Source organism: Myotis daubentonii, chromosome 16, assembly GCF_963259705.1.
Source record: "Myotis daubentonii chromosome 16, mMyoDau2.1, whole genome shotgun sequence".
Taxonomy (NCBI): domain Eukaryota; kingdom Metazoa; phylum Chordata; class Mammalia; order Chiroptera; family Vespertilionidae; genus Myotis; species Myotis daubentonii.
In genome coordinates this window covers 56,689,842-56,713,867 of record NC_081855.1, presented here as the reverse complement: position 1 = coordinate 56,713,867, position 24,026 = coordinate 56,689,842, and the positions used below count along the sequence as shown (strand labels likewise).

The 24,026-nt window shown below is 68.0% G+C and overlaps 1 protein-coding gene across 3 annotated transcripts in view; it reads right to left on the bottom strand.

Annotated features, from left to right (window-relative positions):
- Positions 1–1,581: 1,581 nt before the first annotated feature.
- Positions 1,582–24,026, bottom strand: part of RPTOR (regulatory associated protein of MTOR complex 1) — a 76,201-nt gene continuing 53,756 nt past the window's right edge. Inside the window, exons 12-36 of one of the 3 annotated variants that reach the window (XR_009449405.1) lie at positions 23,940–24,023; positions 22,179–22,289; positions 21,822–21,896; positions 20,423–20,488; positions 20,042–20,233; positions 19,642–19,782; positions 19,280–19,397; positions 18,415–18,555; positions 18,012–18,170; positions 17,686–17,804; positions 17,048–17,151; positions 16,437–16,620; positions 15,970–16,077; positions 12,955–13,060; positions 12,678–12,792; positions 12,081–12,205; positions 11,253–11,357; positions 9,042–9,089; positions 6,263–6,369; positions 5,324–5,451; positions 4,832–4,918; positions 4,105–4,221; positions 3,876–4,005; positions 2,351–3,299; positions 1,582–2,288 (exon numbers count right to left, since the gene is read on the bottom strand). Coding sequence is in view for 2 of the 3 variants with exons in the window: in XM_059671474.1 (XP_059527457.1) it covers positions 3,231–3,299; positions 3,876–4,005; positions 4,105–4,221; positions 4,832–4,918; positions 5,324–5,451; positions 6,263–6,369; positions 9,042–9,089; positions 11,253–11,357; positions 12,081–12,205; positions 12,678–12,792; positions 12,955–13,060; positions 15,970–16,077; positions 16,437–16,620; positions 17,048–17,151; positions 17,686–17,804; positions 18,012–18,170; positions 18,415–18,555; positions 19,280–19,397; positions 19,642–19,782; positions 20,042–20,233; positions 20,423–20,488; positions 21,822–21,896; positions 22,179–22,289; positions 23,940–24,023 (2,739 nt within the window). In the remaining variant the exon portion in view is untranslated. Of the gene's footprint in view, positions 3,300–3,875; positions 4,006–4,104; positions 4,222–4,831; positions 4,919–5,323; positions 5,452–6,262; positions 6,370–9,041; positions 9,090–11,252; positions 11,358–12,080; positions 12,206–12,677; positions 12,793–12,954; positions 13,061–15,969; positions 16,078–16,436; positions 16,621–17,047; positions 17,152–17,685; positions 17,805–18,011; positions 18,171–18,414; positions 18,556–19,279; positions 19,398–19,641; positions 19,783–20,041; positions 20,234–20,422; positions 20,489–21,821; positions 21,897–22,178; positions 22,290–23,939; positions 24,024–24,026 lie in introns of all 3 variants that reach the window. The other 2 variants (XM_059671474.1, XM_059671475.1) reach the window with 2 other exon arrangements.

Genomic DNA, 24,026 nt, shown 5'->3' with positions numbered 1-24,026 from the left:
GGGGGTTGGCGGGGCCCTGGGGTTGGGGAGGCATCACCCCAGCCTCCGTCTGCCTGTGCGTCTGTCCATGTGCCTCTTCTCACGAGGACGCGGTCACATGGGCGAGGGCCACGCGGAACTCTCTCTAACTTGACCTCTAGGGCGACCTCTGTCCAAATACAGTCGTCCCTGCGGTGCTGGGGGTGGGACGCCCACATGAATGAGGGACACACACACCTTCACCCCCAAGATCGTCACTGCATGACCTGCCGGTGGCTCGAGGGGACACGCGGGGCGGAGGGCCAAGGGCTGAGACGGGTCTTTAGGGGCCAGAGAGCCGGGTGACCGGCCGGAGGCAGCGCGCGGCGGCGGGTGTCCACCTCCCTGGAAGCCTCGCGCAGGAGGCCAGGCCGGGCTGCGGCGGTCCCCAATGTGGCCACGCGGTGGCGCTGCAGGACCGGATGGCAGACACGCAGGGGCGGCCTGTGTCCGAGCTGCTGGGCGGTAACCAACCACCCAAACGCGGCCCGGCCCCAGGGTCGGTGGACACCAGGCTTGGCCAGCCCGGGACCCTCTCCCCAGCTGGACGGGCTCCTAGACTCTCCGTCGACCATCCTGACCCTTGAGGCCACGCCCCTCCCTCCGCAGGCAGCTCAGGGCGCAGGGCCATGCCTGAGGCCTCTCCCCAGGGGACAGGCGCTCCCTTCCACCCCAGCTCCTGGCTGAGGCCCCGGTGTGTATGGGTCCGGCCTGGAGGGCATCTAAGCCCCAGGGTGGCCACGTGCGACCCGGAGCAGTGCTGGGCCACCCACGGCCGATGTGGAGCGGGCCCTGGAGGCCTGGGGCTGTCACCACAGGGTCCTGGAGAGGCTGAGGGGCAGAGCCCGTGAGGAGTGGGGGTGAGACTGGCTGTCGTGCTACCTGGAGGAGGCGTCGTGGGCGATTGCGGAGGCTGGAGGGGGGATCCGCTGCAGCAGGCACAGGGCTGCATGTGGCTCCACCCGGCCCCTCCTCTCGGTGCCCCTGGTCACAGCCCGCCTGGCCCCTCTCTGGCCCCCACTGCCCTGCCACTGGCTGCCTCTCGTCCCTTGGCCGGGACAGCTCCTGCCCACCCCAAGGACCCTGCCTGGAGCCCCCAAGAAAACACACAAGCACCCAGGACCCCTCGCCGCAGCAGCACCCACCTGGCACGGGGGGCGGGGGGGGGGCTTCTCCTGGAGGCCAAGGGGCCTCCCAGTGGCGGTGACGGGTGACCTCCCGCCCTGGGGGTCACTGGTGTCATGGGCAGCCCCTCACCACACCCAGGGCATCCACACCCTACGGCCGGCACTGTCACCTCTCACGTCCCCTTCCACGGCAGGTGGCACAGCCATTTTCTGGGGGCTGCCCAGCCCCTGGGGTCAGGATCCCGACCCCCCATTTCCTATCATAGGGGGTGACAGAGCCTGTCCCCAGGCCTCCTCAAGAAGCCACTGCCCGAAGGTGTGAAGTGACCCAGGACCCGGCCTGCAGGCTGGCGACCCGTCTTCAGGCCCCCCCCCCAACTGCTCACGCCCACTCGACCCTCATGCCGTTTTCCCAAAAGACAAGCTGCCCTTCCCGCACGATTTCATCAGCGTTTATTGTCCGTCACCGAGCTCCCGGCCACGGGGCAGTCCTGCGTCTCGTCCGTCCTCTCGCGTCTCATTCTGGTAGAATGAATAGGTTCTGGACCTTAGGGCAGGCTCCTGTGCCTGTAACTTCATGATTGAGTTTCCGCATCAGATCTGTGAAGACAGCCTCGCCGGGGGCAGCTCATGGCTTCGTCTCAAACAACCGCACACGAGCCTGGAACCTGGAGGGGACCCGCTCCATGAGTCAGACACTCCAGGAGGTTGGGGGTCCGCGCTGGAGCGCCCGCGGACGCAGCGTGGGGCGTGGGACTTCTGTCCCAGAACCGTCTCCTGGCGGGAGCACGCAGGGCCGCGGGCAGGACCCTCCTGCGCCCGCCCGTCCAGCCCCAGTGCAGACGCCAGCCCAGCACACCCAGGCCACGCTGCCGCCAAGCTCCGCCCGCCAGGACGCGGCAGCCAGGCGACCTCAGCGGGTGCTGGTGCTCACGCACATTCACGATTATTGGCCTCTTGCTGGCAGAATTAGTGAAGCCACCTCGCTCCTCTACGAATAACCCTGATTCCCAAATGCGTTTCAAACATCATCATTGAGGTGGTTTTGAGTTCCAGGTGCCGTCTGCGCACACCCTCCCGGGCCTCCATCAGCCGTGGCTGCTGCTCCCCTGCCATGGCACTCACACACACAGACGCGCACGTCTGCACATGCCTGTGCACTTGCACATCTGCACATGATTGTGCACGTGTACACACGTGTATACACAGGCCTGTGCACTTGCTCACGCACAGACACGAGATACAGTGAGCAGTGAGGAGCTCTTATGCGTTATGGCTGCACAGTGGGGACAGGGACTGCAGACAAGATGTCGTCTAACCAGACACTCTCAGGCCTCCAGCTGTGCCTCCCTGTGTGCACGTGTGTGACACGTGTGTGGCATGTGTGCGAGCACAGGCAGGAAGATCACAGACCTGGCTGCCGCCCTTCAGGGAAACGTGCCCGTGGCTGAGTCACCAAAGACCTGCCTCCTGGCCAAGGCTGCAGGCCCCTTCTCTAGGGACCTGGTAACAGGGGCCCAAGCTCGAACCCAAGGCCGCGCCTGTGCCGCGGGTGGCTGCGCTGTGGGGGGTGGATTGAGCCTGGGGAGTTGGCAGGAAGCCCAGGTGCCAGCTCCTCCATCTCCTCGGTGCTGGTCTCGAACCCCAGCCCTCCCTCGGCTCGGAGCTGTCCCTGTGCACAGCGAGGCTGCGGCCGGCTGGGCACCTCCTGCTGGCGCGTGGCCGGGCTGTGCCGGCCCAGGGACCCAGGCGGCCGCGCCTGGAGAAGCCGGGTCCGTCTCGGAGCTCGTGGAGCTCAGGCTTGGGTCCCGTGGAAATAAAACGAGTGTTTCCGCTTCAAAACTCTCGGAAGAAAGGACAGGACAGGGAGGGCGGGAGGAGCAGTGCCGGCGCCTCGGCCTCAGGCCGCGTCTCAGCGGGAAGTGACCGTGACATCACACCATCACGCTGCGGGGGGGACTTCATGGGCCACGGCGCCACAGCGAGGACAGACAGGCAGACAGCGCAGCCCGGAGCCTCGCAGCCAGGCCAGGACCGGTCCGGGCAGCGGCCCCTCTGTGCATGCGGCCTGGCCCGCGGGCGCCGCTATCTGATGCGCTTCTCCACGGAGTACACGGACATGTAGTAGTCGTTGCTGCCCACGGCCAGGTGAGGCTGCGAGGAGAGGGGGCGGGTGAGCGGGTGAGCGGGCCCAGGGGGGGCAGGTGCAGACGGGGCTGGGGCTGTGGCTTCCAGCAGAACCGTGCCCCCTCCCCCCCAGCTGGAACCCCCAAGCTGCCTGGTCCCTGAACCTCTCGGGGTTGCCCCAGGGATGCTCTGGGGACCCAAGGGCGTGTCTTTCGGCAGAGCCGCATGCTAGCCTGTGACTGTGTGGATGCCTGTACACAGGACAGGCACGGGTCATGTGCGTGTGTGCGTGTGCGTGCACGTGTGCACATGTGTGTGCATGTGTGTGCGTGCATGCATGTGGTTGCCCAGAAGACTCCTCAGGGGCAATTCCTCCAGGGTGACATTAGTGCAGGTCAGAGGTGACGGGAGGGGGGGTGTCTCACGTTACTGCCGCCGGGTCCTCCCCGAGGACGGGGTGCTGCCTCAGGGGCGGGGGGGGGGGGGCATGGCCCTGGATCCGGCGGGCGGAGGCCCAGGAAGGTGGGGGGCATGGCTGCAGCCCACCCGCTCGCTGCTGGCGCTCAGGGGCCCCGGTCCCTGCCCGCCGGGCGGGGGACAGACCCAGTGTGGGTGGAAGGCCAAGCAGCTGATGGCGCCGACGCGCTGGCCCATGAAGCCGTCGTAGTACTTGATGCTGTTGATGAGCTCCCCGGTCCCGCTGTACACGGCGGTGAACTGGTTCACGGAGCCGCTGCAGGGGCAGAGGGGGGGCTGTCAGCGCCTCCTCCAGGGGCGGGGCCGGGAGGGCGGGGTGGGGGAGGGGGGCGAGCAGCAGGGGCTGGGCACCTACCAGGCGATGAGGTTGGCCTGGGGGTGGATGTCCAGGGCCGTGAGCCCCTTCACGATCTGCAGCACGCTCACGGACTCCGGCATCCGCGGGTCGAAGAAGCGCACGTCCCCGTTCACGCTGCCGAGAGGGGTCGCAGTGAGGGGAGGGGAGGCCAGCCCGCCAGCCGGGACGGGCATGCGGAGGCTGCCTGGCGCCTCCTAGGCCCTGTGAGGCCCACCCATGACCCCAGCCGCCAGGCCCCGCGGGAGCAGCGAGGCCGCCGCAGGGCAGAGCGGGGGAGCGAGCACTTGCTGCGTTCCGTCCCCGGGGGAGGGAGTGGGCTGCGGGGACACGGGCGGGGGGCGGGGGCGCTCTCCCCGGCCCGGCCCCGTGGGTGTCATTCCAAGAGCCACGCTCTGTGTTTACTATCACAGGGCAGACGGCGACCGTGACAGTAAATGACATCTGTTGTCCCTTTAACGGCAAGTGAACGTTCGCTGCTCTCAGCACAGGAGGGACCGGCGGCCGAAACTGGGCTATGGGTGGACGACTGTGGCTCAGGCAGGGACCCCACAGCCAGGCGCCAGCGGAGGGCCTGTGCGCACTGAGGGGCGAGCCCCCACCTGCTCCCTGCACCCCGGCCGCTCCAGCGGGAGGACCGAGCCAGCCCTGCCGTGCGGGCGCCACCGCGGCTGGTGGACACCGGGACGTTCCCAGCGGGAAGCGCTCGCAGCTGCCCAGCCGTTACCTGACGCTCACGATGTGGCCCTCGGGGCGCTTCTGCAGGCAGGCCTTCACCACCCAGGCCGTGTGCTCCCGGAACGTCATGACGCGGCTGCGGGCCGAGCGGGGGACACAGGTCAGAGCCCCAGGCAGGCGGGCGGGGGGCGCGGGACCAGGGTGCAATGTGCGCTGTCATTGGGCCGGTGGCGGACAGCGGACACCAGCTCCTCAGCGCCCACACAGGTGCCCTCACCGGCTCATCGCCTGCCCCACCAGCGCCCGTGCACGTGGTCCCGACGCCACAGCTGCTCACGTGCGGCACGGGAAGTCCCCGGGGAACAGCTCGGAGGCGGCACCTGGACCCGGCCCCCCCTCCCGCGGCCCGTCCACGCTCACAGGGTGTGAGGCCTCTGCAGGGCCCTGGGCCCTGGGCTCACTTCGTCTGGGCCCGGCAGCCGGGCAGAGATGTGACCACGGGCCCCAGGGGCACCGGCTGGGTCGGCTGCGGCCGCATTACCATTCGCTGAGGGCCATCCTCCGGTCGTAGACGCGGACGGAGCCGTCCCCTAGGCCGGCCACGATGAGGGACCGCTGGGAGTCGCAGGACAGGCTGGTCACGCAGCTGTCAGCGCCCGTGGGGATGTCCTAGGGCCGAGCACAGAGACCGGTGAGCCCCGCAGTGGCTGGGCGCGCCTGCCGCCAGGCCAGGGACTGCGCCTGCTCCACCGGGGAAGCGATGGAGCCCGCGGAGCCCAGGAGACCTGCAGGGCCGCTGGGAATTGAGTCAGGCCACTGGGGCCCCAATGACAGGCCGCACCAGGGCCCAGCCGGGAGCCACGCCGAGATGTGATCCCTGGGCCGCAGCTGGCAAACAGGCTGGTAACTGAGCCAATTAAACTTCCCAACGCCTCCCTCTTTCCTGGACAGAAAGACGAGCCCCTGGGCAGTCGGAGCATCAGCTCCGCTGGAACGCCTGCTGTCAGGGAGGGCCTAGGCCCTAGGGGAGCTCCCGGCCCACGCAGCACCCGCCCTCGTCTTGGCCGCTGTAAGTGCAGGAGGAGCAGAGAGAGAGGGTGGCGCAGGGAGGAGCAGAGCCTTCAGCCCTGGGGGTCGGGCCGGCACCTCCCCGGAGGGCCAGACAAACCCCTGTACTCCGGTCCCTTTGTTAACAGGGAAAGTAAGAGGGACTTTAGGGAGCGCACAACCCGGTCATTAGTCCCTGGCTGCGTGGTGACCAGCATTTGGGATGAGCAGGGTCGGCTGGGCTGTCACGCTGGGCAGGGCGCCGCCATGTGACCCGATCCCGATGCCCGCGGGTCTGAAGGCTCCCCGTGCCCAGGCCCCCTGTCCCCGCCCCCCCACCGGTCACTGACATGTCACAGCTGCTCAGTGACCTCATTGTGGGTTTTCCGCAGGGAGGGCGTGGGCGGGAGGGGGCGGGGGCCCCGAGCGTCACCTGCACTTTCATCTCGCGGTCCGTGTCCCAGATCCGCACGATCCGCACATCCCCCGAGCTCATGAGGAGGCCGGTCTCCTGCTCCCAGTCCACCACCATCCCAGCACCTGGGGACAGATGGGCACAGCCTCACCTGGGAGCTCTGGGCAGACGCCACCCCGGCACCCAGGACCCAGACCCACGCAGGCTCGGGCCGGGGCTCCCGGGGCACCCGTCCTGGGCGGGGCAACAGATCCCTGGGGCCCAGGCACTGCCAGAGGGACAGGCCCCCCCCGACTCTGTCCAGGATCCCTGGGCACGGCCGCGGGGAGCTCGGGGCCTGCGGTGCCTGCCGTGGGCGGGAGCCGGCAGTGCCTCCCCGAGGCTGGCCGGGCACCGGGCCGGGAGCCGCCTTCCCCACGCGGGACGGGACAGCGGACGGACGAGCGACGACGGCACTGAGACCTCCCGGGAGGACTCTATTGAGGATGAGATTTACTGTGTTGTCGTTAACCCTCACCTGAGGGGATTTTCCCCACTGAGAGAGAGAGAGAGAGAGAGAGAGAGAGAGAGAGAGAGAGAGAGAGAGAGAGAGAGAGAGAGAGGGAAACATCGACTTGAGAGACACTCTGACCAGTTGTCTCCGGCAGCGCCCTGAGCGGGCCGGGATTGACCCCTCGACCCCGCGGCCCTGGGCTGACACTCTAACCACTTGGCCACACGGGGGGCAGAATAAGATTTACTTTTAAATGTTTAGTTGCAAACGTTTTAAACACAGAGAAGAACGCGGTAGAAACCCTGGTACCCACCGCCCGATCTCACAGTTGCTAACATTTTGCTTTTTTTTTTTGAGAAATTTTTAATGCCGGGGAGCCTCCCTTGGCTGCTCCATCCTGGGACGAACCTCCCCCAGGCGGGCACCTCCCAGGGGTCACCTCCCGGGGGTCACCTGAGACGGGGCCTCTGCCTGCAGAAGCCTCTCACATACACACAGCCGCCAAGGGAGGCCCTGCTGCTCCCCCTCCCGGCCTGCGTCCTGCCTTCCAGACGCGGTGGGCGGTGGGCGGAGAGCGTCCCCGACGGGGTGGTCCTCCCGCTGAGCAGCCCCCGCGGCCCCGCCCTCCTCTGGGCCGTCTCCGCCCTCCCCCACGCAGGCTTCCCTGTAAGGGCTCTCAGCCCCGCGGGGTGGGCCCCAGGGCCCGCAGGTGCTCCTTGTTCTCTCCCAGGGACACGCGGGCCCCTCGCTGCGCTGCCTGCCCGTGGAGAACGAGCCACTAAACAGATGAGGAAAAACAGTCGCTGGGAGGCTGGTCAGGCCCTGGCCCCGGACAGGAATCACGTGTCACCCAGGCCGGGGTTCCGTTGGTTGGAGCATTGCCTGTGCACCAAGACCTGGCCGCCCGATCCCTGGCCGATCCCTGGCCGATCCCTGGCCAGGGCACATGTGGGGACAGCCAGGCCGTTACTCTAAGAACCAATACCGACGCACCTAGAAAAAGACTGACACTGGTGCCTGGTGGTAAGGCTCCGCCTCTTTGTAAGTCACCCACGTGGTGATGTGAAACGTACACAAAGCCCTCGCCGGGCGCTGGGCTGGGACAGGGCAGCACCGCACCCGCAAGCGCTACGAAGCTGCAAGTCGCAGACGCCACTAGAGCCAGAGTCCCAGTGGGACCTGCCGACCAGCCTCCTGTGTGGGTGGCGCTGTCCCCACCCAGCCCCTCAGCACCCTCCCCGTCTCCTCCTGGGACACCATGCCCTCAGCACCCTCCCCGTCTCCTCCTGGGACACCATGCCCTCAGCACCCTCCCCGTCTCCTCCTGGGACACCATGCCCTCAGCACCCTCCCCGTCTCCTCCTGGGACACCATGCCCTCAGCACCCTCCCTGTCTCCTCCTGGGACACCATGCCCCTCAGCACCCTCCCCGTCTCCTCCTGGGACACCATGCCCTCAGCACCCTCCCCGTCTCCTCCTGGGACACCATGCCCTCAGCACCCTCCCCGTCTCCTCCTGGGACACCATGGCCCTCAGCACCCTCCCCGTCTCCTCCTGGGACACCATGGCCCTCAGCACCCTCCCCGTCTCCTCCTGGGACACCATCTGATGGGGCTTCCGCCCGCCAAGCCAGGCTCCCCAGGCTGTTCTCGCCCTCAGCCCTCAGCCCCGCTGCTGCCTGCGCTCAGGCGCTCGTCAAGCCGTGCGGGTTTCTCCTCTGGGAACAGAGGCTGCCAGAGGCCCTGCGTGGACGTCTCGGGGAAAAGGTTCTGTTTCGACGGTTTTGGTGGGAACAACCTCGCCCTGGAGCACCTGCTCTGGGACACGGCGCGTGCGCCCTGGGTCTGGGCCTGGGGCCTGGGGGGGCGGCCGAGGCCCTCGCCAGCAGATGGAGACCTGCTGTTCCCATTCCTGGGCCAGTGGGCGTGGCTTGGAGAGGACAGAGAATGCGGACCCTCCATGAACGCAGGGTGAGCCCACGAGTGGGCACCACAGGGCGTGAGATTTGGAGCCGCTGGGCTGGAGCCCCCACCTGCGGAGGGAGGAGGCCCCGGAGGGCGGCCCTAGGGAGGCTCCCTCTGGGCTGGGATTCGGCTCAGGGCTCCCGCTCCCTGACGCGCCCAGGGAAGCGGGTGCTCTCCGGCTAACGTCCTTGCATTGGACGGATCGGTGCGGATGGAACGAGGGAGAGCCCAGCCCTGACCCTCTGCTGCCCCGAAGGGCACCGCAGGCGCGGGGACAGGCGCCAGCAGGAGAGGGCAGCGCCCACCGGCCCTGGGCAGCCGTGGGGCAGAGGGCACTCACCTCCCTGCTTACTGTGGTCAAGATAGATGGAGACCTTTCGGGCCAGACCTGCGAGGAGACAGGGACGTGGTCTGATGGGAGGCGAGCGGCCAGACGCACTGACCCAACCAGATTGACCGACGGCTCAGAACACCAGGCAGCAGGGGAGGGGAGGGGAGGTACAGGTGGAGCAGCCGGCCTCGCCGCACCTGCTGGCCGGCAAGCGTTCACCTGACAAACGCCCCCTCGGTCAGCAGGGCTTTGCCTCTAAACAGCCTGTGTCTGGACGGGAGGTGGGAGGTGCTGTGGCCACTGAGATGGGACCTCACACGGCACCGCACGTCCCTGTGCCGGGGCTGGGAATCGCCTCCGTGCAGGTGGGTGGCCGGGGGTGGGGGGTCCAGAGGTGGGGACGAGGGGACGTTTTGGGGAGGTTCGTGGCCAGAAACACACATCGTTAGTGCAGCCAACGTGGCAGGAGCTGCCCGGCGGCTGCGCCCGGAGGCAGAGAGGGGCCGGGGCGGCAGGGCCCCCGGAGACGGTGCTGGGCAGTCCTAGGTACAAGGCGAGGCCGAGACAGGGCCCGTCCCCGTCAGCTCCCGCCAGGCCTGCAGCCCAGGCGACAGGAAACGGCTGTGTGGCGGGTGGGTGCACGGCTGACAGTTTGTTTCTGAAAAGCATGGCTACGATTTAAACACACGCCGTGCTGCCGGCCTGGAGCCGTCCCTGCTGGCAGCCAGGTGCCCGCTCCGGAGTCTCCTTAAGGCGCTTGGACGGGGTGGGGGGAGGAGACAGGAGGGGACAGTGTGGACGGTGGGGTGGGGGGTGGAGCAGAGAAGCCTCTGGCAGCAGCAGCACCGGGCAAGGGAGGGAGACAAGGGCCCCGGGAACCCAGACCCTGACAGCCTGACCCCAACCCGAACGGCTCTGTCGCGGGGCACAGCGAGCCGTGAGCCGAGGCCTCGGGACCCTTGCGATCCCTAGCCTGCCTCCTGGAAGGGCAGCAGGCAGGCCTGGCACCCACTGCGCATGCGGCCGGGCGCCCCCACCCGACAGGCAGCGTGCAGAGCTGTGCCTGTGGGGTTGCGGCCAGCGCACCCTCAGCACAGGGGGGCCAGGCCAGCGCACCCTCAGCACAGGGGGGCCAGGCCAGCGCACCCTCAGCACAGGGGGGCCAGGCCAGCGCACCCTCAGCACAGGGCGGGGCCAGGCCAGCGCACCCTCAGCACAGGGGGGCCAGGCCAGCGCACCCTCAGCACAGGGCGGGGCCAGGCCAGCGCACCCTCAGCACAGGGCAGGGCCAGGCCAGCGCACCCTCAGCACAGGGGGGCCAGGCCAGCGCACCCTCAGCACAGGGGGGCCAGGCCAGCGCACCCTCAGCACAGGGGGGCCAGCCCAGCGCACCCTCAGCACAGGGGGGCCAGGCCAGCGCACCCTCAGCACAGGGGGGCCAGGCCAGCGCACCCTCAGCACAGGGCGGGGCCAGGCCAGCGCACCCTCAGCACAGGGGGGCCAGGCCAGCGCACCCTCAGCACAGGGCGGGGCCAGGCCAGTGCACCCTCAGCACAGGGCAGGGCCAGGCCAGCGCACCCTCAGCACAGGGGGGCCAGGCCAGCGCACCCTCAGCACAGGGGGGCCAGGCCAGCGCACCCTCAGCACAGGGGGGCCAGCCCAGCGCACCCTCAGCACAGGGGGGCCAGGCCAGCGCACCCTCAGCACAGGGGGGCCAGGCCAGCGCACCCTCAGCACAGGGGGGCCAGGCCAGCGCACCCTCAGCACAGGGGGGCCAGGCCAGCGCACCCTCAGCACAGGGGGGCCAGGCCAGCGCACCCTCAGCACAGGGGGGCCAGGCCAGCGCACCCTCAGCACAGGGGGGCCAGGCCAGCGCACCCTCAGCACAGGGGGGCCAGGCCAGCACAGGGTGGGTCAGGCGCGCGCATGGCCTCCAGCCCAGACACAAGCACACGCTGGTGACCACGGCACACTCACCCCACAAGGGGGATTAATTTGGGTACAAAGAGCACAGAACGCAGTCCCCCAGCCCTGTCAGCTTTTCCCAGCGACACCCCGCCAGCCAGGGATGAGGCCGAGGACAGGTGCACGCAGGCCAGGGACGCCCCAGGTCAGAGGTCAGCCCGACGGCCCCTGCACCGCCGCCTCTCCCAGGCAGACGCGCTTGTGGAGACGGGCAAGCGGCCGGCTCGCGGTTCCAGGCTTGGCCTTGACACTGACCTCGGTTCGTCGGCAGCATGTCCGAGAGCCCCTGCCACGCCGTCACCATTTCTGGATTCTTTTCCAAATCAGCAAAATTCTTCCAGACTCTGATGGCGCCGTCATCTTGGGGAGGGGAGAGGAGAGACGGCGGTCAGCACGCAGGCCTGGCTCTCCGGCAAGAGGAGGAGCATGAAGATGCCCCGCGCCTCGCGGAGGCCTGGTGGGAGCAGCGCCACCAGCAGGCTGTCCCCGTGGGCGCGCCCTCCCGAGGGGCCAGGGACCTTTGGGAGGAGCGCTCAGTCCGGGGCCAGCCCTTCTGTCCCAGGGCTCGGAGCCCGGGAGGACGCCCACCTCCTCCCTCACCCCAGCTCCGCGCTCCCCCACGACCTCTGCCCTCTGGGATAGAGGTGCTGGTAGATGGGCAGCGGCTTCTTAAGCCGGAAGCAGAGCCGTGTCTGAAGTGCTGTGGGAGGTGACGGTTCGCCAGGCGGCTCAGTGGGCAAACCAGGCTCCAGGGTGAGGCCGCAGTGCCGGCATTTAGACCAAATGGGAGAGTGGGACCCGCCGCTGGTGTGGGTGACTGGAGGGACCGTGAGGTCAACGCCAGGCAGAGGGCCCCTGGCGACCCGTCTCCCTCCACCTCGCCTCGCGGGGGCTGCGTGGACAGAGGCTGCGGCGCCTTCCTGTGAGGGAAGCCCTTTGCCTCAGAAGCCACCCAACTCCCGGGGACAGTGGCCTTCGCTGTGACTGAGGACGGCCCCGCTGCCAGCGAATGGCCAGGGTCCGAGGGAGCTGTGCCACGCGCTGTCCCCAGGCCCCAGGCCGGCCCCGCGTGCGCACGCTCACCTGTGGCCGTGAGCAGCAGCGAGCAGTCCTGGCCGTTGAGGTACTCCATGGCCGTGACCCGCGTGTACCGAGGGTTCCCGTTGTGGAAGTAGTCCAGCTTCTCCCCCTTCTCCCAGTCCCAGAAGCTCCAGGAGCAAGAGAGGGACACGGTGGAGCCGGGGCACCACCTCCAGGACGGCCGTCATGGCCACCCTGCGCCCCCCCCCCACTGGTGCCGTGTGCACGCACTCCCCCCCCAGCCCCCCACCCTTATGCACACACTCCCCCCCTTACACCGGTGCCGTGTGCACACACTCCCCCCCCCCTTACACTGGTGCCGTGTGTACACACCTCCCCCCCTTACACTGGTGCCGTGTGCACACACTCCCCCCCCCCCCCGCTTACACTGGTGCCGTGTGCACACACTCCCCCCCCTTACACCAGTGCCGTGTGCACACACTCCCCCCCCCCCCCGCTTACACCGGTGCCGTGTGCACACACTCCCCCCCCCTTACACCGGTGCCGTGTGCACACACTCCCCCCCCCCCCCCACTTACACTGGTGCCGTGTGCACACACTCTCCCCTCCCTACCCCCTCACCCGTGTGCACACACTCACCAGATGCTGTCCTTGTCCGCGACAGCCACGCAGGGCGTGAAGGGGTGGAACTTGACCACGGAGGGGACGCCGGGGTTCCGGTTCAGGAAGATCTGGTCGTCCAGCCGCGTGATGCCTGCGCAAGGGACGCAAGGCAGCCTCAGCCACAGCCAGACGCGGGCCTGCACCCGGGCCTGGGGCGGGCCGCTCCCCCTGTGAAACGTCAAACGCAGGAGCCACACTCGTGGGGGCGGGAACCCCAGGGCCCCCCCGCTCTCCTGCGCGTCGGCCGCCTCACCCCTCTGGATGAGCTGCTGTGCCTGCCTCCGCACACGGCTGTTGCGCAGAAACCGCCACTCCCGCTCCTTGCGGATCTGACTCTCCAGGTCATGCTCCTCCGGGATCTGCAAGCGCAACACCCGCCGTCAGACGCCGATCGGCCAGAACCAGGCCCGTTCCCCGCACGCCGCACAGAGGCTGGTCCGGCCCCTGCAGCCCTCAGGCCCGGCCCAGGTTCCTTCTCTGGTTAGAGGCCATGGAGGGGTGTGGCCGGAGCAGGGCCCCGGGCACCCTCGGAGGCAGCCGGGCCCCTGGAGCGCTGGTCCCTCTGGGAGCACCAGCCGTGGCGGAGTCGGGAGGGCCGAGCGCAGACCCGCAGTCCAAGCCCAGCGCGGAGGGCCTGCCGCCAGCCCAAACTCCTTCGCGGCCGCGTCTCTAGTCCGTGGCTCCCGCAGCCCTTTCTTCGGAAGGCTCCTGCTTCTTGTATCTCATTCTCCTCCTGGAGGCCCAGGGCACGGGTTCGCGCCCGGGAGGGGGGGGGGGGACGGGGACACGGGAGGCTGGCCAGCTGGCCCACCCCCTCCTGGTGGAGGGGCATTTGCATATTGGCCTCTTCTGACGTAGGATTAAAGGAACCGGCGCCTCGCCTGGGCCAAGGTTTCCTTCCCGACGTTTCGTGGTCCCCATTCAGGGCTGACTCGCTCGGGCCTGTTCCTGCAGGTGTGAGGGGCTGCGGCCCACTGTCCCCTTCCCCGCCGAACCCAGTGTCTTAGTTGAGAATGGACAGCCCACTGCTCCAGACCAATCCTGGCTCCGGGTCCCGCTGGCCTGCCACCACGTCACGTGTCCCGACCGCCTGGGCTGTGCGGTGAGCCTCGCCACGAGACCGTGCGTCCCAGCCACGACCACGCCCCCGTCCGGGCTACTCCGGCCTCTGCTTTCCTCCTGCATCAGAGACGAGGCTGCTGGTTCTTAAAAGCCTGTTGGGACTTCGATGGCGACCGTATGGACTTATAACATCAATTTAGGGAAGACATTGCTGAGTCGTTCAACCACGAACAGGCTCCCCATGGATTCAGGGCGGATCTCCTCCCGGTGCCCGTACTTCTCGGCATGTGGCTCTGGCACGCGATGTTCTTTGGGGCTTGTATTTAAATATTCCGTGTTTCTCTGGGTGCCACTGGGAACGTGTGATTTCACACAGAAGCACGAGTCTGCCCTGACGCTGCGCCCGGCGGCTTGGAATCACTCCCTCCAGCAGCACACGGAGGACCTGGGCTTCCGCGCACACGACAGGGCCATCTGCACACAGGTCTGCCCCTCCCCCCGCCCCCGAGGCTTCCCACCTGGCCGCCTGCCCCTGCTTCTCCGGGAAACCACTGTCTTCCGCCAACGCCGACAACGCGGACAGGCCCCCAGGTGCCTGCGAGGGAAGCCCCGCCTAGCCCAGCCGGCCCGCCCAGCGCAGTTACTGGGAACGGACGCGGAGACCTGCCCACCCTCGCTCTGCAGCTGTGGAGGCGCCCCTGGCTTCCCCTGCTCTATGGGAATAGTCCTCACAGGAGCATGTAAAACGCGGGGCCCACCTGCCGTCCTGGGACAGAGCCCCTGGTCACCGGCCTGTGGCCGTCCGTGTTCTATTGGCTGCGGCTGCTTTGCTAATCAGGTGAGGACTTGGGCCCATGGTACGAGGGACACTGGCTTGTAGCTATTTACTCTCGCGACGCCCTTGATGGGTGTGGGATCAGCGGGAGGCTCCAGCGTGGGACAGGGCACGAGGCTGGCACGCCCAGGGGCTGAGCACAAATCCCGTACCCTTCGTCATCAGAGCAAAGTTCAACTCGTCTTCTTTAAAGCACACGACAGACCGTGCCTAATGTTCTTTCTGAAGCAGGTGTGAGCTCTGGGAGGCGTGTGGGGAGGGGGTGTGAGCTCTGGGAGGCGTGTGGGGAGGGGGTGGTCTCCTCCATCAAAGGGGGGCCCTGTCCGGGAAGCTCCTCTTGGCCACTCGGACCTGGGAGAAGTCCCTGCGACGTGAACAAACCAGCAAACGCGGTCACTCCCGCCATGTGCCTGGGACTCGGCCTTGCTAACTGGTGTCACGTGACGACAGCTCTGCTGTGAGCACGCAGGTCCTGTGACCAAGGCATCTGGGCGGGGCGGGGGGGGGGGGTCTTCATTTCTGAGGTGCGATCCCAGCCTTGAGCTATTTCTAATTCTCCTGGGACACAGGCTACTAGAAAAGTTCCCATTGCATTTCATCGCACACACGTGCCATTACACAGCTAGTTAAATCAACGCAAGCACCGCACACCTGTGCATACCACCTAGGAAAAGTAGGAAAATGAAAAAAAAAAAAAAAAAAAAACAGCCCTAGCCGGTTTGGCTCAGTGGATAGAGCGTCAGCCTGCGGACTGAAAGGTCCCAGGTTCGATTCCGGTCAAGGGCACATGCCCGGGTTGTGGGCTCGATCCCCAGTGGGGGACCTGCAGGAGGCAGCCGATCCATGATTCTCTCTCATCATGGATGTTTCCATCTCTCTCTCCCTTTTCCTTCCTCTCCGAAATCAATAAAAATATATTTTAAAAAAGTCTTTAAAAAAACCAAAACAACAAAACGAGATAAAACACGCTTTTAGCAAAGATCTCCAACGAACGTAACAGGAAATCTGCGAAGTCCTGAGGCCTCCCAGGTCAGCTGCACCCGGAACGGCAGACGCAGCGTCTTTCACGCCAACGCCGGGCGCCACCTGAAGCCCGGCACCGGGGCTGTTCCCACGGGCGTGGCAGCCGCGGGACAATCCGTGTGCACGCGACCGCAACAGCCCGATGCCCCCGAGGGCCCAGTGCGGAGAGGACACTTCCTGCCGGACCTCATGCCCACGCTCTGGGGGCCGCAGGGCGCATCGGGCCAGGCCCTGGCTGCTGGCCCACCCCCGCCCCCGGGAACCAGACCCGCTCGGCAGACAGGACGCTCAGGCGGGCGGCTTCCTGCCCCGTCTGAGACAGGGCCGGCCGCGCCCCAGGCCGCGCACCTTCATGACGGGCTGCGCAAAGTACCGGGCGCTCCAGTCGCAGAAGCCCGTCTGCATCGCGGCCGAGATGAAGCTCTTGTGTCCGGTGTCGTCTGGGTCATCGGCGGACTTCCAGGTGCCGGGGGGGGGGGGGGGGGGGGGGGGGGAGACAAGTGAGCCTGTGCCCTCGGTCTCTCTGCCTCAGAGCCGCTCAGACCAGACAAAGGCAGGTCTGGCTGCTGCGTCCCGTAAGCCTGGGGCTGAGTGAGGGGACGGGCTGTAGGAACCCTGTTGCCCGGGGGCCGGTGGGGTGGCCTGGGCTGTCCCTGCCTTAGTGGTTGGACAGGCCCCTGGGCGCCTGGTCCCCGATCCCCACAGGCCTCGGCCACATGGTGCGAGGCTGCGCTCAGACTGGGCCCCCGCGTCCCCGAGGCGTGAACCGAGCAGGAGTCTGAGCCGGGCCCGGGCACCCCGCGCACGGCACGCACCTGGTCGGGGCCCTTGTCGAACATCTTCCGTGTGCGGGGGAACTGGTGGGAGTGGGGCGTGTACTGCGCCCCTGTGGGCCCGGCGGCGCCCAGCCGGCCCGATGGCAGGTCGCGGCTGCCTGGCTGCTTGGTCACATCGTTGGTGGGGCTGGAGCTGCTGGCGCTGGACGTTGGCGGGGAGCCCCTGCCGTCAGGGAGCAGAAACCCGGCGTCACCTAGAGCCGCCATGGACGCCAAACACCGGGCCCCCTCTCCTCCCGCCCACCAGCGACTCCAACAGCTGCTGATGCTGAGCAGTGAGCCCGGCAGGTCCCGGGGACCCACTGGAGCCAGCGGGAGGCAGGCTGCCTCCTCCCGCAGTGAGCACGGCGCCGCAGCCACGATGGGACACAGACGCTGCCCACAAGCCTCGGAGCGAGGGCCAGAGGCCAGGCCCCGGCCAGCTCTGCTGCGGTCTGTGCCATGAAGGCGGAAGGATCGCAGGAAGGGCCGGATGGGAGCCGCGCAGGCGTGAGGGGCGCGGGGAGGGCGGTGAGGACACTAGGCAGCAGTGGGCGAGCCGGCGTCCTGGGACCAGGGCGCTGCCCCTTGGACGCCGCTCTGGCACTCACCCCGCGTGCTGCATGTGGACGCCCTTGTTGGTGGGGCTGGCGGGCGCCGACTGGGTGAGGGAGGACGCGCTGAGGATGCGCTGCGGCCGGGCGTTCATGGTGGCCTGGAAGAGCCAGGGGAGAGGGACACACGGTCAGCGGGGGACACGCTGAGGCCACAGGCTGGGCCTTCCGAGCGGCTTCGGCAGGAAAGGCCTTTTGGCGAGGAGACGCCGCACCAGTGGGCGCGCCCTTCTTCCTGGGGCAGTGGGCCCAGGGCTGGCCTCCTTCCACGCGGGCAGCAGGGCTGGGGGCCGAGGGCCTGGCACTGTGCCAGCGAGAGGGGCTGTGCCCTCCTGGTCCTGGCACTCAGGGGAGAGTGAGCCGAAAAAATAAAAGATGAAGGTGCCAACCAACCGGGAAGTGGAGCGTGAAACTAGAAGGTGGCTCCTAAGGTTCCGCTCCAGCCAGGAGGGGGGTAAGCAGGTCAGCACGAGGGCGACCACACGGGGCACGGGGATGGAGCGGGCAGGGACGGTGCGACTCGGTAGGTAGTGGGGGAAGCTCACGTGGGTGTGTCGGGGTTCGGAGACGTGTCTGAGCCAGGACAGGCCTGGCCTGCGGGGCCTGCGGGGCCGGGGCGCGGGCAGCACACGCACCTTGTAGGCAATGCTGTTGAGCACCTTCATGGCCAGGTCCGACACGTCGGGGTAGGGGTCGGCCGCCAGGTGCAGCAGCACACGCCATATCTGCGTGTAGACGCTGTTGAAGGAGACGCCTGGGGGAGGGGAGATGGGTCAGGGGCAGGGGGCTGCCTCCTGCGGCAGGGCCACGGCGGAGACCGCTGCCCCGGGCTGTGACCGAGCGACGGAAGGTCCCACCAGCCTCCCTCGCGGCGAAGCGGCCCGTCACCCGCTCCAAGCTGGGTGACGGCGCTTCTCACGTCCCGCCGGGTGGCCAGGGCCCTCTGTGGTTGCGGCCTCACCTATGAGGGAGTTGAGCGCCGAGTAGGAGCTGACCCTGCGCATCTTGTCGATGGTCTCGAAGGACAAGATGTACTCCTCGTTCTCAGGGCTGCCCAGCGTGCTGCTGGCGCTGCTGCTGGCGCTCAGGTTCCCGGGGGAGAAGGCCACGGCGCCACCCGCTGCCGGCACACGGAGGCCATCAGTCTGGGCGCCCGGACCCCCTTTCGGTCCCACCCGTAGCGGCATGATGGACACCCGTGGGGCCGCTGACCTCCCAAGGGGACCTGGCTGCGGGGGACCCAGGCGGGGGAGGGGGCTCGGAGCCACTTGCCCGCAGTGCCTCTGGGGGCCACACATCTGTGGGGCGGCACCCGATTCCTCGGCGCCCCCCCCCCCCCCCACGGGCCCGGCCCCGCCTCTCACACTCCTCCGTGAGGCTCAGGTTCTGCAGGGACTTGTTCAGGCTGCGGGCGGTGGCCACGGCGCGGATGTTGCCGTAGGAGCTCACGGAGCGTAGCCGGGGGGCGCAGGGGCTGTCGCGCACGGGGGTCAGGCTCCCGCTCTCTGGGGGAAGGGGAGACCGCATCACCGCAGGCGTTGGGGGTGCTGTGCGAATGCCACCCCGAGCCCATGCGTGCAGCGAGGGTCTGACACAGGCAGCCAGTCAGCTGCCCAAAGTCACGCGCGGGGCGGGGTGGGGCGGGGTGGGGCGGGGAGGAGCAGGTGACCCACGCGTGTGGTTTCGTGAGCAGGCCCTGCGGCCGCACCAGGTGCCCTGTGAGTGGGCGCTGGCAGGACCCCCGCTGCCCTCTGGTGGCGCACGGCTGTTCCCACGGGGCACATGCACCCCCGGTCCCCTCCCTGACGCACTGACAGGCAGTGCCTTCACTTCCCTGCGATCACGAGCCCTCTTCCCGGAGGGAAGGCGGAGCTCCAGGGCAGGGGCGGCCGGGGCAACGAGACCGACTGGGTAAAAGGCAGATGTTAGGCGCCACCTGAGGTGCCTCAGAGCCGGGACCCAGCACCACGATGGCATTGTCCCCGCAGGGGGCACGGGCGCTGAGCCCCGGCCGCCGTCACTCCCAGGAATCTCATTCCAAAAGGGTACGGGAGGACGAGGCAGGGGCCAGAGCAGCCCGTCCCGCCCTTTCTGTCCTGCTGGGCGCGCGGCAGGGGGAACCAGGCCACTCAGAGCTGGCGTCCAGGTGCGAGGACGTGGTGCCTCCTCCGCTTCTGGCAGAGCTGAGGGCCACTCACGGTTCTGACGAAGGGCCCGGCGAGGCCGTACCTGTGGTGGCGGGCGAGGGCAGCGGGTAGTTCTTCTCCTCCTCCATGAACTGCAGGGCCACGGAGCAGAAGTTGCTCTCGTACTGAACCACCAGGTGCGTCAGCGCCACCACCAGCTCCTGGGAGGGAGGCACGGTCACAGCCCGTGAGCAGCAGCGACCCCTGACCCCGGCTGGAGGCGCAGCGCCCTGGAGAAGAGGGCGAAGACAGAGCCCTGCGCTCGCCGGTGGTGGGGACGCTGGCCTCCGGGGCCCTGGGCGGGCCGGCCTGGTAAAGGCGCGTCTGGGGCAGCGCCTTCTGGGGGATCAGACGGGGAGCTGAGCTCTGGCTGCGCACAGGGTTGCGGCTCGGCCGGGCACGCACCTTCCGCACCACGGGGCTCCCGTCACTGATGAGCTGGGCCAGCATCATGGCCACGTTGTGGTCGATGGTGGTGGAGTGGTCGGTCCTCTCGGCAGAGTTGCCCACAAAGGTGCCAAGGGCGAAGACGGCCGCGCAGCGCACCTGCGGAGGCACCGGTCACAGCCCGCCCGCCCGCCCGCCCGCCCTGCTGGGAAGGGGGCCTCGTGGCCCGGCCCGAGGGGCTGTGCGGTGAGGGAGACGGGGTTTGGGGGACAGGGTTCAGGGCATGGGCTGTGGGGGCGCAGCTTCCGGACGCCAGGCGCACCCTGGTGGGAGCAGCCCCCTTGGAGGTGCCATCCCAGTGGCGCCCCTTGGCCCACACGCCCGGCAGGACCTCCAGCGCCGCGGCCCCGGGACTCACCTCGGGAATGGGGTCGGAGAGGAGGCTGCAGAGCTTCTCGTGGGCGCTGTCCCGCACCCCACACCACCGGGCCGAGTCGAAGTTCTGCCAGATGCGCCCCAAGCAGATGGCCACCCACTGGCGCAGCAGCGGGTGGGGGTCGGTGAGCTGCTCCAGGCAGATGGCGATCAGGTTCCCCTGCAGGCAGGCTTCCTGCGCGACAGAGGACAGCGTGGGCCACACGCCCAGGGCGCCTGAGGGCCGCGGCCGGGGTCACGGCCCTCACCTCTGAGATCTTGGTATGTCCCTCCTCCTAAGTCCCACCCGTTCCAACGGCCCCTGTGGGTGGCCGGGGGGGGGGGGGGCCCGCCCGCACCCCGCACCGTGGCGCCGGGCACCCACCTGGCCCGTGTTGTAGTTGTTGACGATCACGGCGAGGACAAAGGCCGTCATGGTCCTGTGCTCGGCCTGGAAGAAGAGGAGAATCACGCCCCGCCCCCCGCGCCCCGCACCCCGCCACCCAGACCGAGAGCGAGCGAGCGGCCTGCCTGTCCCTGAGCTGCAGCACGGACAGCCCTTCGGAGGGTCGGCCGGCCTCAGGCCCGCAGAGCGCCGCTGCTCCCGCGGTGCAGCCACAGGATGGGCACAGCCGTGGTCCCCCTCACCCGCGGCCCGGCTGCCCCCCTCAGGCACAGGGAGCTCCTTCCTCTCCCCGGGCGTCCGCTGGACAGGTCAACCCGACACTGTCCCCGGCCGGCTGGCTCCGCGGTTGAGCGTTGACTTATGACCCAGGAGGGCACGGTGCGATTCCCGGTCGGGGCACAGGCCCGGGTTGGGGCTCGATCCCCAGTGGGGGGTGTGCAGGAGGCAGCCGGTCCATGATTCTCTCATCATGGATGTTTCTCTCTCTCTTCTGTCCTCTCTGAAGTCAGTAAAACATTTAAAACAAAACTCTCCCGTCCTCCCTCGGTGCAGCGGGGCCCGAGGCGGCCACAGGCACCGGGCACTGCACCCTCCCCTATGACGCCGCCTCAATGCCCCTTAAAACACACGCCCACCTGCCTTTCACAGACCTGCCTTCAGTGCTGGGGCGGTTCACACGCCTTTACTAGGGAGACCGGCCAGAGGGCTAAACTGCGTCCCCTCCTTCCCACAGCGCAGCGGCGGGGGCTGCGTGTTCACAGGAGTCGTGACACACGCTGCTCACACGCGCCGAGCTTGAACGACTCCACGTAATAAAACCTACTTAGAATTTAAGCTTCGGCCAGAACCGGTTTGGCTCAGTGGATAGAGCGTCGGCCTGCGGACTGAGGGGTCCCAGGTTCGATTCCGGTCAGGGGCATGTGCCTTGGTTGCGGGCGCATCCCCAGTGGGGGGTGTGCGGGAGGCAGCTGATCGATGTTTCTCTCTCATCGATGTTTCTGACTCTCTGTCTCTCTCCCTTCCTCTCTGTAAAAAAATCAATAAAATATATTTAAAAAAAAAAAAAAAGAATTTAAGCTTCGTTCCCCCTGATTCCGGGGCACGTCGGCGCCTCCCTCGACGGGTGAGCTGTCACCGCGCAGGTGTGCGCGGTCGTGAGCTAGCTCGGCTCCCAGGCGTGAGGGAGAGCGGGCCCCACACGGCAGAGGCCGCCCGCTCAGGGGAGCTTAGGAGCGCGCCGACGTGAAGGGGCTGCAGCATGAGCGCGGCCCCCAGCTGGGGGGCGGGGGGGGCACCTTCTCGGAGCCCTCCACGCGGTGCCCGCAGAACAGGCCAGAGGACCCACGACACATCTCCCACCGCACAGCACGGGCCTCACCGGCATGTAGGGGTCGGCCAGCACCGACAGGAAGTACTTGTGGCCACTGTCCTTCACCAGGTCGGCTTGGCAGGACTGCGGAGAGGAGGGGGGGGGGGGGCGGTGAGCGAGACAGCCAGAGGTTCGCCGCGGCACGGGGTGCGAGGTGCGCGCCCAGCACACACGCTTCCGGGGCGGCGGGGATGGGCCAGGGGGCCTGGCCGCAGGACCAGCTCCTTTGCAGGCCCCCCTTGCCCCTGCCACCCCGTCTCCCGCGGTGGCCCTGCCCACTCTCAGGAGCCCCGCCCGCCCTGGGGGCTGGCACCTCGAGACACGCTGCCATGGCTCACGCCCACGGGGAGGACACGGACTACTCACACTGTCCACGGCGAGAATCTTGGCCCAGATGAAGACAAGCAGGGGCCGCAGCTCGCGCGCCGAGCTCTGCAGCAGCTTGAGCACGTAGGGGAAGATGCCCACGGACAGGGCCTGCAGGGAGAGTCCGTGTCAGCGGGGAGCAGGCGGCCGGGGTGGGGGCGCCGCTGGGGCTCCGGAAGATGGGCCGTGGGACGGCAGCAGCAGTGTCTCGCCCACAGCATGGGCTCCTCGATGCCCTGGTCCGACTTCATGTCTGGAAGCTGCCGGCTGGCCCGTCCCGGGGCCCCAGCCTCACCGGGGGCCTTGCCTGCTCTCGGCAACAGGACTAAAGGCCTGTGACCCTCAGGTGTGGACGGCGTCTGGCTCTCTACGACTCGTCCGCCAGCCCCACAGGCACACGGACACGGGGAGGGGCCTTCGGACAAAGGCACCCGGGGAGCTGCAACTTCGGGGCTCCCGGGCCCCGTACCTGGCAGGGAGCACCTTTGGGGGAGGGGATCCTTTGTGCGCTCAGGCGGGGACGTCAGGGAGAAGATGGCATCTTAGCGAGAAGGACGAGGGGCAAAGCCCGCAGTGTCTATTCCATTGGTTTTGTGCTGACTTATCTCAAATGTGTTGGGACTCCAGTCAGGGGCACCCCCCGGACAGGGGCCTCCCCGGACAGGGGCCTTCCCGGACAGGGGCACCCCCCGGACAGGGGCCCCTCCTGGGGCGGGACACCAGCCGTCGGCCACAGCAGGGCCACATCTAACGAGGACGGGCATGCAGGCCTCACCTGAGGGCCTCGCTTTCCCAGTGAGTCACACGCTCCCTGGCCTGGCTCCATTCCCCCGGGCCAGAGCGAGCTGTGTGTGTCCGCCATGGAATGAACACCTCTCTGAGATGCTATCCATACCCGTCTCCCTGCTGCTTCCACGGGGACTGCGTGGCGCTGACAGGTGCGCAGACCCTGCCGCGGCACCTGGGGGCCACCCCGTGCCGGGCCGGACTGTCCCTCCCAATCCTCTTCCCTTCAAGGGCCGGTGACGTGTGTAACGAGGAGACTCAAACAGCCACACACGGAGAACAGAGAGCGCGGGGCCCGCGCAGCAGCCGTCTGCCCTCTCAGCCGGGCCGAGCACAGGGCAGCCACCCCACCTCACTGCGAACACGGAGTTTACCTCGGCCAGCAGGCCGCCCGCGAACACAGGCCCGCCCGCCACGGACACGCGCAGCTGGTGGCGCAGGCTCCTCAGCTGCCCGTGCTCCAGGAGCAGTAACGTCCCACACCGTCACTCCGTTATTTGTAACAGAGCGGACAAGGCCTCGCACGGCACCCGACCAGCAGGTCCCCGCTCCCCTCACCCAAAGGCCCCCCCAGCTCTCTCCTCCTGCTCTGCTGGAAAACGACTGCTCCTCGGTTCCGCGTTTGCCCATCTTTCCTGTTCTAACCGGCTGCCCCCTCCTCTGCAGGGCAACTGGGAGAGGGCTCAACCGCGCCTAGAGCCGAGTGCGACGCGGGCTCCCGGGAACGTGCCGTGTGGCTGGGGTGGGGCCAGGCAGCCTGAGCTGCTCCCTGGAGAGCCACACGCTGGCGCACTTTCTATGCTGCAAGTGACACCTAATAATAGCAGGTGGGACAAGAGGGCGAAACCAAACCCCGACACGGTGGCAACAGGCCCACCTCGCCCTCCCAGGGCCTCACGGGCCACCGGCCACGCCCACGTCACCCTCGACCACACAGGGACGCCCCTTCTGACTGTGCCCGCAGCAGAAACGCACCAGGCTCACCGCCCAGGGGCCCAGGTCCAGGAACCGGCCCAGCAGGTCCAGGGCTCTCAGCCGATGCACCTGGCTCAGCAGCACCTG